The 14,712-nt window shown below is 45.6% G+C and overlaps 1 protein-coding gene across 7 annotated transcripts in view; it reads right to left on the bottom strand.

Annotated features, from left to right (window-relative positions):
• Positions 1–14,712, bottom strand: part of DNAH9 (dynein axonemal heavy chain 9) — a 1,014,643-nt gene that overhangs the window by 349,228 nt on the left and 650,703 nt on the right. For all 7 annotated transcript variants that reach the window (XM_063960955.1, XM_063960958.1, XM_063960957.1 and 4 more), the window contains one exon: positions 5,146–5,308. In XM_063960955.1, the coding sequence (XP_063817025.1) occupies positions 5,146–5,308 (163 nt within the window). The remainder of the gene's footprint in view (positions 1–5,145; positions 5,309–14,712) is intronic.

Here is a 14,712-nt window from a genome sequence, read left to right as displayed (position 1 = left end):
AATATCTGCATCAAAGGTACGGATAATATGAGAAGAACATGAGAAAATCAGTATAAAAGTGTATATGTGTAGTGTGAGCCATCACTTGCATACAATGGGTTATCAGAACTATGGCCCTCATTCCGAGTTGTTCGCTCGTTCTTTTTCATCGCATCGCAGTGAAAATCCGCTTAGTACGCATGCGCAAAGTTCGCACTGCGACTGCGCCAAGTAACTTTACTATGAAGAAAGTATTTTTACTCACGGCTTTTTCTTCGCTCCGGCGATCGTAATGTGATTGACAGGAAATGGGTGTTACTGGGCGGAAACACGGCGTTTCAGGGGCGTGTGGCTGAAAACGCTACCGTTTCCGGAAAAAACGCAGGAGTGGCCGGAGAAACGGTGGGAGTGCCTGGGCGAACGCTGGGTGTGTTTGTGACGTCAACCAGGAACGACAAGCACTGAACTGATCGCACAGGCAGAGTAAGTCTGGAGCTATTCTGAAACTGCTAAGTAGTTAGTAATCGCAATATTGCGAATACATCGGTCGCAATTTTAAGAAGCTAAGATTCACTCCCAGTAGGCGGCAGCTTAGCGTGTGTAACTCTGCTAAATTCGCCTTGCGACCGATCAACTCGGAATGAGGGCCTATGTGTAATCCAGCAATGTATAGAGACCCATAAGGAAGAGGAATCTCCCACACACAGAAGTGCTGTGCAGTACTTGCAGCCAACTCACTGCCTCTCTCTTGACTCCAATTAAACACATTGGTGATACCACCCAGCGTGGCTGAGTGGGATGAAAACTGAATACTATTACACAGAAAGGGATTTATTTAAGGCTCTGACAACCTCATGAAATGGGGAAGCCATGCAGAATACTGTTTTCTATTCTGGTATTATTCAGGCTTTAATTATTATGCAGGAGAGATATGGTGGAGGAACACATGTTACATTGGGCTTTGCATAGTGATTAAAGAAAATCACTCATCCTTTTTAGCAGATAAGCAAAGGTTAAATATGACAACCCAGAGTGAAGAGGAGACATTTGCAAATTCTCCCCATGAGCACCACTAATATGCCAGTATTACAACTCTGAAATGATTAGTGGAAGGAGTTAATAAATGCCTGTGCCCACAACAGACCTGTCAGTGTCCTATCCATTATTTACTGCTCTGCCCAGCCCAAGATATGAACATCTGTTTATATATTAGTAATGTCCCTGCTGCCATATGTCAGTCTACAGGTGAACAGTTAAACATAAATGTAGAACACCATTATAATGCAATGTTATTATAATGTACTACGTATGAGGCATATAAATATTAAAATGTGTAAAAATAATTAGAACACAGAGTGAAAGGAATGAGAAAGGACATTCGTGTTCACCTGAATGCATCTGCTACTATCTCTGTCACTTAATAAGACAGAGACACCATATAAAAGTTATAGTGACAGTCCAGAGTATAAGGAGGTCATTTTAATGACAAATGAACTTTGCTGTAACTGATTTTTGAAAAAGGGGAGATGCGAGCCAGTTCAATATACTGAGGCTGCAGGGCAAAGCAACCTTGGACAAATTCCCTGCAATGTCATAGTAAGAGCAATAAGTACTGTATGTTATTAATTGTATGCATTATTAGGATACAGATTTGTAGCTCCATAACTTGTATAAATGTAAAACGTTTTCAAATATTGTGTGATTATTTTTTTTATGTAACAAATGTACTTCATTCCTGTATAACATACTTATTTTCTCTCTGGTAAATGTAGAGAACAACCATTTTCAATTTAGCCAGACATGTGGGCAAAGTTGACAGATCTACTGAAGTTGTTCAACTCTCAGGGCTAGTGACACAATCATAAGTGGGTTTGTTAGGATGGTAGGTGACTAATTCACATCTACAGGCTCACAGACTGAAATTTCCCATTCTCCATAGGGTAATTCTATGCTATTCGTTTCAAGGCAACATAAAGACTAATTCACAAATATTGCTGCATAGGTGGCAAGTGGTACAGTATTCACATTGCTTCTGATGAAACCACCACTCTTGAATGGCGGAGAAATGCGTCAAGCTCTTTTGGGAACCCCCTGCCACTGACTCACTCCTTGTGTACCTCTCTACAGCCTCAACTGCCCACAAGCGAAGCAGCCACACGTAAGGCTCTTCCACTGGAGTCGCACACATTGAACTGCACATAGCCGAAGCCGCACATTACGCAGGCTCCTGCTCCGTAGCTCTACAGGGATGCTCTGTGGGTCTCGCCCTTCCTCTCCTCCCGCTATTGCCAAATTGGGACTGCTTGCCACCCCTACCTACACTGCAGGCTGGATCACCAAAAAATCCTCCATCTACAGCGGTGAGTTCACCAGAGGTAGTAGAACAGCGCAGACCCCTCTTATCATCCTGCTCAACATTTGAACTTTTGCTTATAAATCACACAGTAGAAAGACCCAAGGATCTTTCAGCACAGGGGTTTCCAGAAAAGAGTTCAAGAGGGAATGAACTAAGTCCCAAAAAGGGGCAATGATCGGACAGGTCCACCATATGTGGACCGTAGAACCTCTATAGCCACAACCCCTCCAGCAATTTGGAGAAGAAGATGGAAAGAGTTTATTGAGTCTGTCAGGAGTATAATACCAGCGATAATAAACCTTGTATTTGATATTGGTTGCAATAGAGTTCTTTGCAATCCCCAGTCTCATGTCGTCCTAGTCCTCAGCTTCCGGGGGAGGTCCAAGTTCTCGTTCCCAAGCAATTTCATGGGGTCTGGAAGGTGGAAGGGTGGCATCTAGTAGGAGGGCATAAAGCTGGGAAATAACAGTCCCAGAGTCTAAGATTACATTTGATGGTGGGAAGTAATTTGGAAGTAAGGGGTCGGGATGTGCAGGATAGACCCCATAAGGGGTTCAGATCTGGGAGGTTAATGTAAGCCGATTCAATATCAAGCCAGGAAACAGAGCCAGAGGGAGCATAGGAGGCTACAATATGGGAGAAATGAGAGGCGAGATGGTAGAGTTTAATTTCAGGAAGACCCCTACCACCGGTGGAGTCCTGTCTTTTCAAGGTGTTGGCAGCAATACGTGCAGTTCCAAATAAAATGGATAAGGGCTTTTTGAATATTGCAAAGGAAAGAAGCAGGGACAGCTACATGGAGAAGCTGGAAGAGATAAAGCTATTTGGGGATTATATTTATCTTAACGGCGATGATCCTACCCAGCCACAAAATAATAAGACTGTTCCAAGATGACAAATCAGATTGTATCCTGGAGAACAGAGGTGGGAAATTTTCACGGAAGAGAGTGTCATAGTGGGAGGTCAGGTAAATCCCCAGATATTCGATCTTTTTGGTTTGCCATTTGAAGTTGAAATTTGTTGTAAGGGTTTTGGCTTCTGGGGGGGGGGGGTTTCATGGAGCAGCATGGCTTCCAACTTGGAATAGTTAATCTAATAGCCCGAAACAACACCATAAGATCGAAGGACCAAAAATAGGTTCGGGAGAGATATTGCTTGGTGTGTCAGGGAGAGAGAATATCATCCACAAAGAGAGATTTGGGGTCGGTATGGCCCACTTGAATGCCATGTATATTGTTATGGGATCTAACTTGGGAAGCAAGCGGTTCAATTCAGATTTCAGGAAACTCCAGGAGATTCAACAGACTTTTCAGCATCTAAAGAAAGCATAACAGTATGGGATCTCCTGGAGTTTGAGATATGAATAAGATCGACAGCGCATCTGGTGTTGTCTCTCACCTGGTGACCTGGAATAAACCCCACTTGGTCATAATGGATCAGGGATGGGAGATACGGATTCAAGCGGTTTGCCAGAATTTTAGCGAATATCTTTAAGTCTAGGTTCAGGAGGGAAATAGGACGGTAGCTAGCACAGTTAAGCAGATCTTTACCTTCCTTAGGGATCACAACAAGTCTGGCTTCCAACATCTCAGAAGGAAAAGGGTCGCCATGTATTACCCGATTGAAAAGGGACTGGAGGTGAGGGATGAGGAGGTCAGAGAACATTTTATAACACAGGGCTGTAAACCAATCTGGGCCAGGAGATTTGCCAGTTTTTTGAGTCTTTATAGTCTGAGCAATTTCCTCCACAGAGATCTCACTGTTAAAATTGTCCAAAGCATCTTGAGATAATTTGGGGAGATTAGTTTTGGAAAGGAAACCAGAAATCAGGTCAGAGTGGGTTGGAGAGGATGAGGGGAGAGAGGGAGATGAGAGGTTATACAGGTCAGTATAGTAGGCTTGAAAGGTGGCTCTAATGGCAACAGGGTCATCAGTCAAACGGTTGTGGGGGTCTCTAATCGATACGATATTGTTTCGGACCCTAGTAGATCAAAGTCGTGTTGCTAGGATCTTGTCTGCCTTGTCACCCTTCTCAAAGAAAGATTGGCGAAGCCATTTAAGACGTTTAGCCACTTGTCTAGAGAGAAGTAGATCAAGTTCTGCCTTAACCGTCCACTTATAATTATTTTTTATTTATATTCATGCTGTGTGACTACTTTTAATTTTTTTTAAATCGTTAAAACAAAATAATTGTAATAAAAAATAAAGCGCCCCCTGGATTAATGATATCTGTAGTTGTACAGTATATCTTATCTATTGTTTTATACTTATGCTAGACATACCAGAGTGTCTTTTGTGGGGGCTGCTTTTTCATAACAATCTAAATACAAGTTGACGGTAGACCTTTTTATAAGAGTAATACTGTACTCTTATTTTTTACATTTTATTTTTTTCTATTCACAGTTGTTCTTTTATATATTGTTTGTCAATTTAATATTTTTAATTGAAGATTATCTATTGCGCCCGGTCCTACATAACTTAGCTACAGTATTGTTTACTGAAAAAGAACATCAAGATAGTTTGCAAACAGCTGGATATGATGACCCTTGAACTAAGTTCTAGGGGACAAGCCAGACAGAAGAATGAGTGGATAAGTTTAGAACTAGTTGGAGCTGTTTAAATCTGAGTGACTCAATGCTACATAAAGTAGAGGAAAATACTAATGAATGAGTGTTTGTAGTAGGGCAATTGTATACTGTAGGTGTAGCAGATATTTGACAACACATTGTTTCATATTGTTTTTAAAGTCTCAATGTTGGTAAATGTTAAGGACAAACAACCCTGTATGGCTCACTGATATGATATCTTACCTTGAGATCAGGGATACCATAGCCCTTCCTGAGAGTGATCTGGAAAACCTCCAAGGAGCTAATATAAGCTGCCAATCTTGTCAGACTCTGCTTTCCACTTCCTCCCACTCCAACCAGCAGAGCATTCCCTCTGGGGGACTCCAGAATACGGTTGATTCGACAACTGCATAGAAACAAAACAAAGATAATACTAAAACTCTTCACTGAACACAACTAATGGTGCCCATACACTTGTAAGATTATCGGTACTAGCCTTTGATTTCGTCGACTGGATCTGTGAGAGAAATCGGGGGATTGCATGCACATTTTAGGTACCTTTCGACGTGATGCGCGGGCACGCTGGTAGAATCTCGCGTCTCAAGATATTATGTGCTGCACTTAATATTTATCGAATCGCAGTGCAATCGCATGTGGTTTTGAAAACACATGCTATATGTCGCACTGCGATGTGCGATGGGCACCCGCCAGGAGCGGACAGAGGCCGCTCCCACTCGGCGGTGACGTGTCCATCACGTGATTACCATGCGATCTATCGCACGATCGCATGGTAATCACTTTGGCAGTTCGGACTGCCGTTGCAATGCCACGCGATGTCGCGTCGCAGGGCATCGCACAAGTGTATGGGCACCATTACAGTTGGCTTCAACAGAGAAAATATACAGATGTAGCCACGCTCATCTTTGCTGCGATACTTTGATACTTCACAAACAGCATGAGAAGAGTATGTAGCATAAATAAATTAGCAGAACATATACCAATTCCTTTGTGGATCCTAAATACTAACTACACTAACAGTGAGTTAAGATGTAAAATTCAGGAGTACAGTAAAAACTCAACGTTGGTACAAAAAAGGCCAAAGACAGAGCTCCAATACGAGTGACCCACACCACGCATCATTATTGCACTATGGGTGTGATTCTGAGTCACATACACTGTTGATGTCAGATGCAACTAAGCAATTATTTTCTACTGCACATGCATTTATGCTGCACTGTGCATGTAAACAGAGTCCAAATGCACAGTTGCAGTTGCCATGAAAATGCACACTCACAGAAATGTCTTCAAATTGCATTTGGCATTCTTGGGACATGACAGGGAGGTGGCTAAGCAAATGTATGTAGATGGTCCATCTTATGGATGTATAATGAGAAAGTTGGAGGTCAGTCATTGAAGTGATTGAGAATTAAGGGCCTGATTCATGATGCAGTAGCAGCTGCGACAGTCGTCACAGCCACTACGGAAAATGTGAAGAATACTACTGGCTTCTGTGATCTGCTGCTGCTCTGTGGATGCAGCATCGGATCATCTGCAAAAACACTGGCCCTCTACGTAACCCTCAGGCTATGTAGGATGGCAGATGTTTTCATGCAGTTGGAGCTAGGAAATCTGCATTAGAAGATGAAGATACTTGATATGCCCCCATTTTGTTAAACGCTCACTGTTGCTGCCCCCGTCCCACCTCCGAATGGCCACAACATGTCAATCATACTACGGCTTGGGGGCACTGGAAAGAGATCGGCACATGCATAGTGCAGCATATGCGCAAATGCAGATCTCTCATCATTGGAGTTGTATGCAAACCATCAGGCCCTAAGACACTTAATAGCTCACGCTGGAGGCCATACTCTGACGAGTATGGGGCTGGTGCAACTCCACGGTGCGACCAATAGTTGCGTCTTGAGAAGCACCTAGCAGTATTCAGGCATCTAAGGACGCTCAAAGTGGTGTCTATATCTTTGGACAATCAGCAGAGGCATGGCTGTATGCCAGGGAAGGGGCTGATACTAGCATTAGCACATAGTCACAGACATGACTACGGCAATGATGCCAAAGCGGATGCAGCAGCATGCAACTCAGACTTAACCCCTACTAGTGAATACAGATGCAAAGGTTTGAAAAAACAAAAAAAGTATGCTAGCACAGGAATTATTATCCGTGGCAGAGCATCTACGTCACACCAGGCGTCACGCATCGTATGGCGCAAAAAGGATTGGTGTATGAGGAGACATCCTTAACATGCGACACACTCTCCCTAGCTTGTTGGCAGGGCATACTGGAACATATAGTCCCACCACAGCTGAGGAACAGGTTGCCTTGTATTTCGTTAAAGCATAGTCATGGAGAGAATACAGGTTGAGTATACCTTATCCAAAATGCTTGGGACCAGAGGAATTTTGGATATGGGATTTTTCCGTATTTTGGAATAATTGCATACCATAATGAGATATCATGGTGATGGGACCTAAATCTAAGCACAGAATGCATTTATGTTACATATACACCTTATACACACAGCCTGAAGGTAATTTTAGCCAATATTTTTTATAACTTTGTGCATTAAACAAAGTGTGTCTACATTCACACAATTCATTTATGTTTCTCTGACGTCCTAGTGGATGCTGGGAACTCCGTAAGGACCATGGGGAATAGACGGGCTCCGCAGGAGGCTGGGCACTCTATAGAAAGATTTAGGACTATCTGGTGTGCACTGGCTCCTCCCCCTATGACCCTCCTCCAAGCCTCAGTTAGATTTCTGTGCCCAGCCGAGCTGGATGCACACTAGGGGCTCTCCTGAGCTTCTAAAAAGAAAGTATATAATTAGGTTTTTTATTTTACAGTGAGACCTGCTGGCAACAGGCTCACTGCAGCGAGGGACTAAGGGGAGAAGAAGCGAACCTACCTAACTGGTGGTAGCTTGGGCTTCTTAGGCTACTGGACACCATTAGCTCCAGAGGGATCGAACACAGGACCCGACCTCATCGTCCGTTCCCGGTGCCGCGCCGCCGTCCCCCTTACAGAGCCAGAAGCAAGAAGGTGGTCCGGAAAATCGGCGGCTGAAGACTTCTGTCTTCTCCAAGGTAGCGCACAGCACTGCAGCTGTGCGCCATTGCTCCTCATGCACACCACACACTGCGGTCACTGATGGGTGCAGGGCGCTGGGGGGGGCGCCCTGAGCAGCAATATTAACACCTTGGCTGGCAAAACTAACACCATATATAGCCCCAGGGGCTATATAGGTGTATATTAACCCCTGCCAGAAACGATAAAATAGCGGGAGAAAGCCCGTCGAAAAAGGGGCGGAGCCATCTCCCTCAGCACACTGGCGCCATTTTTCCCTCACAGCTCCGCTGGAAGGAAGCTCCCTGGCTCTCCCCTGCAGTCCTGCACTACAGAAAGGGTAAAAAAGAGAGGGGGGGCACAATTTAGGCGCAGTATATATATATATATATATATATTATATAGGCAGCTATAAGGGAAAACACTCTGTATAGGTGATATCCCTGTGTTATATAGCGCCCTGGTGTGTGCTGGCATACTCTCCCTCTGTCTCCCCAAAGGGCTTTGTGGGGTCCTGTCCTCTGTAAGAGCATTCCCTGTGTGTCTGATGGGTGTCGGTACTGCTGTGTCGACATGTATGATGAGGATAATGATGTGGAGGCGGAGCAAATGCCTGTGAATGTGATGTCACCCCCTGCAGGGTCGACACCAGTGTGGATGGACTTATGGAAGGAATTACGTGACAGTGTCAACTCCTTACATAAAAGGTTTGACGACATAGGACAGCCGGCTACTCAGCTTGTGCCTGTCCAAGCGTCTCAAATGTCATCAGGGGCTATAAAACGCCCGCTACCTCAGATGACAGATACAGATGTCGACACGGATACCGAATCCAGTGTCGACGATGATGAGACGAGTGTACCCTCCAATAGATCCACCCGTTACATGATTGAGGCAATGAAAAATGTTTTATACATTTCTGATGATACCCCTGGTACCACAAAAAAGGGTATTATGTTTGGTGAGAAAAAACTACCAGTAGTTTTTCCTGCATCTGACGAATTAAATGAGGTGTGTGAGGAAGCGTGGACTTCCCCAGATAAGAAATTGATCATTTCTAAACGGTTAATGGCTGCGTACCCTTTCCCGCCAGAGGATAGGTCACGCTGGGAAACACCCCCTAGGGTAGATAAAGCGCTGACACGCTTATCAAAGAAGGTGGCACTACCATATCCGGATACGGCCGCCCTAAAAGAACCTGCTGATAGAAAGCAGGAAAGTACCCTAAAAGCTATATACACACACACTGGCATTATATTGAGACCCGCTATTGCATCAGCTTGGATGTGCAGTGCTGCAGCTGCGTGGTCAGACTCCCTGTCGGAAAACATTGATACCATGGATAGGGACAATATTTTGCTAACGATTGACCATATAAAAGACGCGGTCTTATACATGCGTGATGCACAGAGGGATATCTGCCGGCTGGCATCAAAAATAAGCGCTATGTCCATTGCTGCCAGACGGGGGTTATGGACTAGGCAATGGTCAGGTGATGCCGACTCCAAGCGGCACATGGAAGTTTTACCCTATAAAGGGGTGGAACTTTTTGGGGAAGGTCTTTCAGACCTCGTTTCCACAGCTACTGCTGGGAAATCGACTTTTTTGCCACAGGCTACCCCACAGCAAAAGAAAGCACCATATTATCAGGTACAGTCCTTTCGGCCGCAGAAAAATAAGAGGGCTAGAGGCTCATCCTTTCTGCCGAGGGGCAGAGGAAGGGGGAAAAAGCTGCAGCACACAGCTAGTTCCCAGGAGCAGAAGTCCTCCCCTGCGTCCGGTAAGTCCACAGCATGACGCTGGGGCTGCTCAGGCGGAACCGGGAACGGTGGGGGCACGTCTCAGGTTTTTCAGCACACAGTGGGTTCTCTCACAAGTGGATCCCTGGGTCCTTCAAGTAGTATCTCAGGGGTACAGGCTGGAATTCGAGACGTCTCCCCCCCGCCGTTTCCTAAAATCTGCCTTGCCGACAACTCCCTCTGCCAGGGAGGCAGTGTTGGTGGCTATTCAAAAACTGTATTCACAGAAAGTGATTGTCAAGGTACCCCTCCTTCAGCAAGGAAAGGGTTACTACTCCACAATGTTTGTGGTACCGAAACCGGACGGTTCGGTGAGACCCATCTTAAATTTAAAAGACTTGAACACTTATATCAAAAGGTTCAAGTTCAAGATGGAATCGCTCAGGGCGGTTATTGCGAGCCTGGAGGAGGGGGATTACATGGTCTCCCTGGACATCAAGGATGCGTACCTGCATGTCCCCATTTACCCTCCGCACCAGGAGTACCTCAGATTTGTGGTACAAGACTGTCATTATCAGTTCCAGACGCTGCCGTTTGGGTTATCCACGGCACCGAGGGTCTTTACCAAGGTAACGGCCGAAATGATGATACTCCTTCGCAAGAAGGGAGTTTTAATTATCCCGTACTTGGACGATCTCCTGATAAAGGCGAGGTCCAAAGAACAGTCGATAGTGGGGGTGGCACTTTCTCGGGAAGTGCTACAACAGCACGGCTGGATTCTCAATATTCCAAAGTCACAGCTGGTCCCGACGACACGTCTTCTGTTCCTGGGAATGATTCTGGACACAGACCAGAAAAGAGTGTTTCTTCCACTGGAAAAAGCCGAGGAATTGTCATCTCTGGTCAGAGACATCCTAAAACCAGGAAAGGTGTCGGTACATCAATGCACACGAGTCCTGGGAAAAATGGTAGCTTCATACGAAGCAATTCCATTCGGAAGGTTCCACGCAAGGACGTTCCAGGGGGACCTGTTGGACAAATGGTCCGGGTCCCATCTCCAGATGCAACAGCGGATAACCCTATCGTCCAGAACCAGGGTGTCGCTGCTGTGGTGGCTGCAGAGGGCTCATCTACTAGAGGGCCGCAGATTCGGAATACAGGACTGGGTCCTGGTGACCACGGATGCCAGCCTTCGGGGCTGGGGGGCAGTCACAAAGGGAAGAAATTTCCAAGGACTGTGGTCAAATCAGGAGATTTCTCTTCACATAAATATCCTGGAGCTAAGGGCCATTTTCAATGCCCTAAGCCAGGCAAGACCCCTGCTTCAAAACCAGCCGTTACTGATCCAGTCAGACATCACGGCGGTCGCCCATGTAAACAGACAGGGCGGCACGAGAAGCAGGATGGCTATGGCGGAAGCCACAAGGATTCTCAGATGGGCAGAGAATCATGTGTTAGCACTGACAGCAGTGTTTATTCCGGGAGTGGACAACTGGGAAGCAGACTTCCTCAGCAGGCACGACCTCCACCCGGGAGAATGGGGACTTCATCCAGAAGTCTTCCAAATGCTGGTCAACCGGTGGGAAAAACCACAGGTAGACATGATGGCGTCCCGCCTCAACAAGAAGTTGAAAAGATATTGCGCCCGGTCAAGAGACCCTCAGGCGATAGCGGTGGACGCTCTAGTGACACCATGGGTGTACCAGTCGGTTTATGTGTTTCCTCCTCTACCTCTCATACCAAAGGTACTGAGAATAATAAGAAGGCAAGGAGTGAAAACCATACTCGTGGTTCCGGATTGGCCAAGAAGAGCTTTCAAGAGATGCTTGCAGAGGACCCTTGGCCTCTGCCGCTCAGACAAGACCTGCTGCAGCAGGGACCCTGTCTGTTCCAAGACTTACTGCGGCTGCGTTTGACGGCATGGCGGTTGAACACCGGATCCTGAAGGAAAAGGGTATTCCGGAGGAAGTCATCCCTACCCTGATCAAAGCCAGGAAGGATGTCACCGCAAGACATTATCACCGCATTTGGCGGAAATATGTTGCTTGGTGTGAGGCCATGAAGGCCCCGACGGAGGAATTTCAACTGGGTCGATTCCTGCACTTCCTGCAAGCAGGGGTGACGTTGGACCTCAAATTGGGGTCCAAAAAGGTCCAGATTTCGGCTCTGTCGATTTTCTTCCAGAAAGAACTGGCTTCACTGCCTGAAGTTCAGACTTTTGTCAAAGGAGTTCTGCATATTCAGCCTCCTTTTGTGCCCCCAGTGGCACCTTGGGATCTCAATGTGGTTTTGGCATTCCTAAAATCACATTGGTTCGAACCACTTAAGACTGTGGATTTAAAATATCTCACGCGGAAAGTGGTCATGCTGTTGGCCCTGGCGTCGGCCAGGCGGGTTTCAGAATTGGCGGCTTTGTCTTGTAAAAGCCCTTATCTGATTTTCCATATGGATAGGGCAGAATTGGGGACTCGTCCTCAGTTTCTCCCAAAGGTGGTCTCAGCTTTTCACTTGAACCAACCTATTGTGGTGCCTGCGGCTACTAGGGACTTGGAGGATTCCAAGTTGCTGGACGTAGTCAGGGCCTGAAAATTTATGTTTCCAGGACAGCTGGAGTCAGAAAAACTGACTCGCTGTTTATCCTGTATGCACCCACCAAGCTGGGTGCTCCTGCTTCTAAGCAGTCTATTGCGTGCTGGATTTGTAGCACTATTCAGCTGGCGCATTCTGCGGTAGGCTTACCGCAGCCTAAATCTGTAAAAGCCCATTCCACAAGGAAGGTGGGCTCATCTTGCGCGGCTGCCTGAGGGGTCTCGGCTTTACAACTTTGCCGAGCAGCTACTTGGTCAGGGGCAAACACGTTTGCAAAATTCTACAAATTTGATACCCTGGCTGAGGAGGACCTGGAGTTCTCTCATTCGGTGCTGCAGAGTCATCCGCACTCTCCCGCCCGTTTGGGAGCTTTGGTATAATCCCCATGGTCCTTACGGAGTTCCCAGCATCCACTAGGACGTCAGAGAAAATAAGAATTTACTCACCGGTAATTCTATTTTTTGTAGTCCGTAGTGGATGCTGGGCGCCCATCCCAAGTGCGGATTGTCTGCAATACCTGTACATAGTTATTGTTACAAACATCGGGTTTTTGTGGTGAGCCATCTGTTCAGAGGCTCCTTTTGTTATCATACTGTTAACCGGGGTTCCTATCACGAGTTATACGTGTGATTGGTGTGGCTGGTATGAGTCTTACCCGGGATTCAAAATCCTTCCTTATTGTGTCAGCTCTTCCGGGCACAGTTCCTAACTGAGGCTTGGAGGAGGGTCATAGGGGGAGGAGCCAGTGCACACCAGATAGTCCTAAATCTTTCTATAGAGTGCCCAGTCTCCTGCGGAGCCCGTCTATTCCCCATGGTCCTTACGGAGTTCCCAGCATCCACTACGGACTACGAGAAATAGAATTACCGGTGAGTAAATTCTTATTTTCATATACACCTTATGCACATAGCCTGAAGGTCATTTAATACAATATTTTTAATAACTTTGAGTATTAAACAAAGTTTGTGTATATTGAGCCATCAGAAAACAAAGGTTTCATTATTTCACTCTCACTCAAAAAAGTCCGTATTTCGGAATATTCCGAATTTCGGAATATTTGGATATGGGATACTCAACCTGTAATAACTCTAGCTGTGTTAGACAATGTTAGAAAACCTACAAAGATAACAACTGCAGATCTACAAAGCAGGTTTATCCGACCTGCGATTACAATAACGGGCATCTGTGCATTATTTTATCTATATGAAAGAGTAATAGTGCTATGGTAAAGTTATGTCTTATTATTATGAATAAAATCAATATAGCAGTGTCTTTTTAGTCATATTTGTGACTAGTTAACTGTAACAATGTCATCTCCTTTGCATTACATCAGACAATACCCAACAATGCTCTCAGAATTAGCTTTGTGTAAAGATTGGCAATTACGTGAGAGTGGAACCGCTGGAGAGATATTAAGGTGTCTCTGAGCACAGTAAGTGTTTTTCTGACTGCTTCCCTCTCCTCTAGGGAAATTATAGGGCCTCATATCTCTGTCTCACATCCTAAACTGATGACTCTGCATATTGCTCTGCATCTGCCTATTTAGTTGAGATTTCAGCAACTAGATGGGTCAGTTGTTCAGAAAAGAAAATACTTTTTTACTGCTGTGCTTCTCTCTATTAAAATGGCAGCGCTGACAGCCCAGGAGACATACACACCTTATCCTCACCTTCACATGGAAATAACATCTCACTCCATCTTGTGCTGTATGCTAATAACTCTTCTTAAAAATGTGCAAAACCATTTTGGGGCAGATGTATTAAGCTTGGAGAAGTGATAAAGCAGTGTTAAGTGCAAGGTGATAACGCACCAGCCAGTCAGCTCCTGTCAATTTACATATTGGAGCTGATTGGCTGGTCTGTTTTCACCTTGCACTTATCACTGTTTTATCAATTCTCCAGGCTTCATACATCTGCCCCATTGTTTGCCTACATTATTTCCTAGATTATAAAATTGCTTGATAGCACTTTGCTTAAGAAAAAGAATTGCTCAAGCATGCAGAAGTCCAATAATGGGGGTCATTCCGAGTTGATCGCTAGCTGAAAGTGTCAACTGACTGTTTTCTGGGAGTGTTCGGAAAATCGCAGGCGTGCCAGGTCTAACGCAGGCGTGGCTGGGTGAACGCAGGGCGTTTGTGACGTCAAATCTGGAACTGAATAGTCTGAAGTGATCGCAAGCGCTGAGTAGGTCTGAAGCTACTCTGAAACTGCACAAAATTATTTTGTAGCCGCTCTGCGATCCTTTCGTTCGCAGTTCTGCTAAGCTAAAATACACTCCCAGAGGGCGGCGGCTTAGCGTTTGCACGGCTGCTAAAAGCTGCTAGCGAGCAATCAATTCGGAATGACCACCAATGTTCCGTGTCCTGGAACTCCTTCCAATACTATACAACTGCTGCTGCCTC

Source organism: Pseudophryne corroboree, chromosome 3 (assembly GCF_028390025.1).
Source record: "Pseudophryne corroboree isolate aPseCor3 chromosome 3, aPseCor3.hap2, whole genome shotgun sequence".
In the NCBI taxonomy this organism is placed as follows: Eukaryota; Metazoa; Chordata; class Amphibia; order Anura; family Myobatrachidae; genus Pseudophryne; species Pseudophryne corroboree.
Note: the sequence above shows the minus strand (reverse complement) of the source record. Positions and strands in the feature narration are given on the sequence as shown.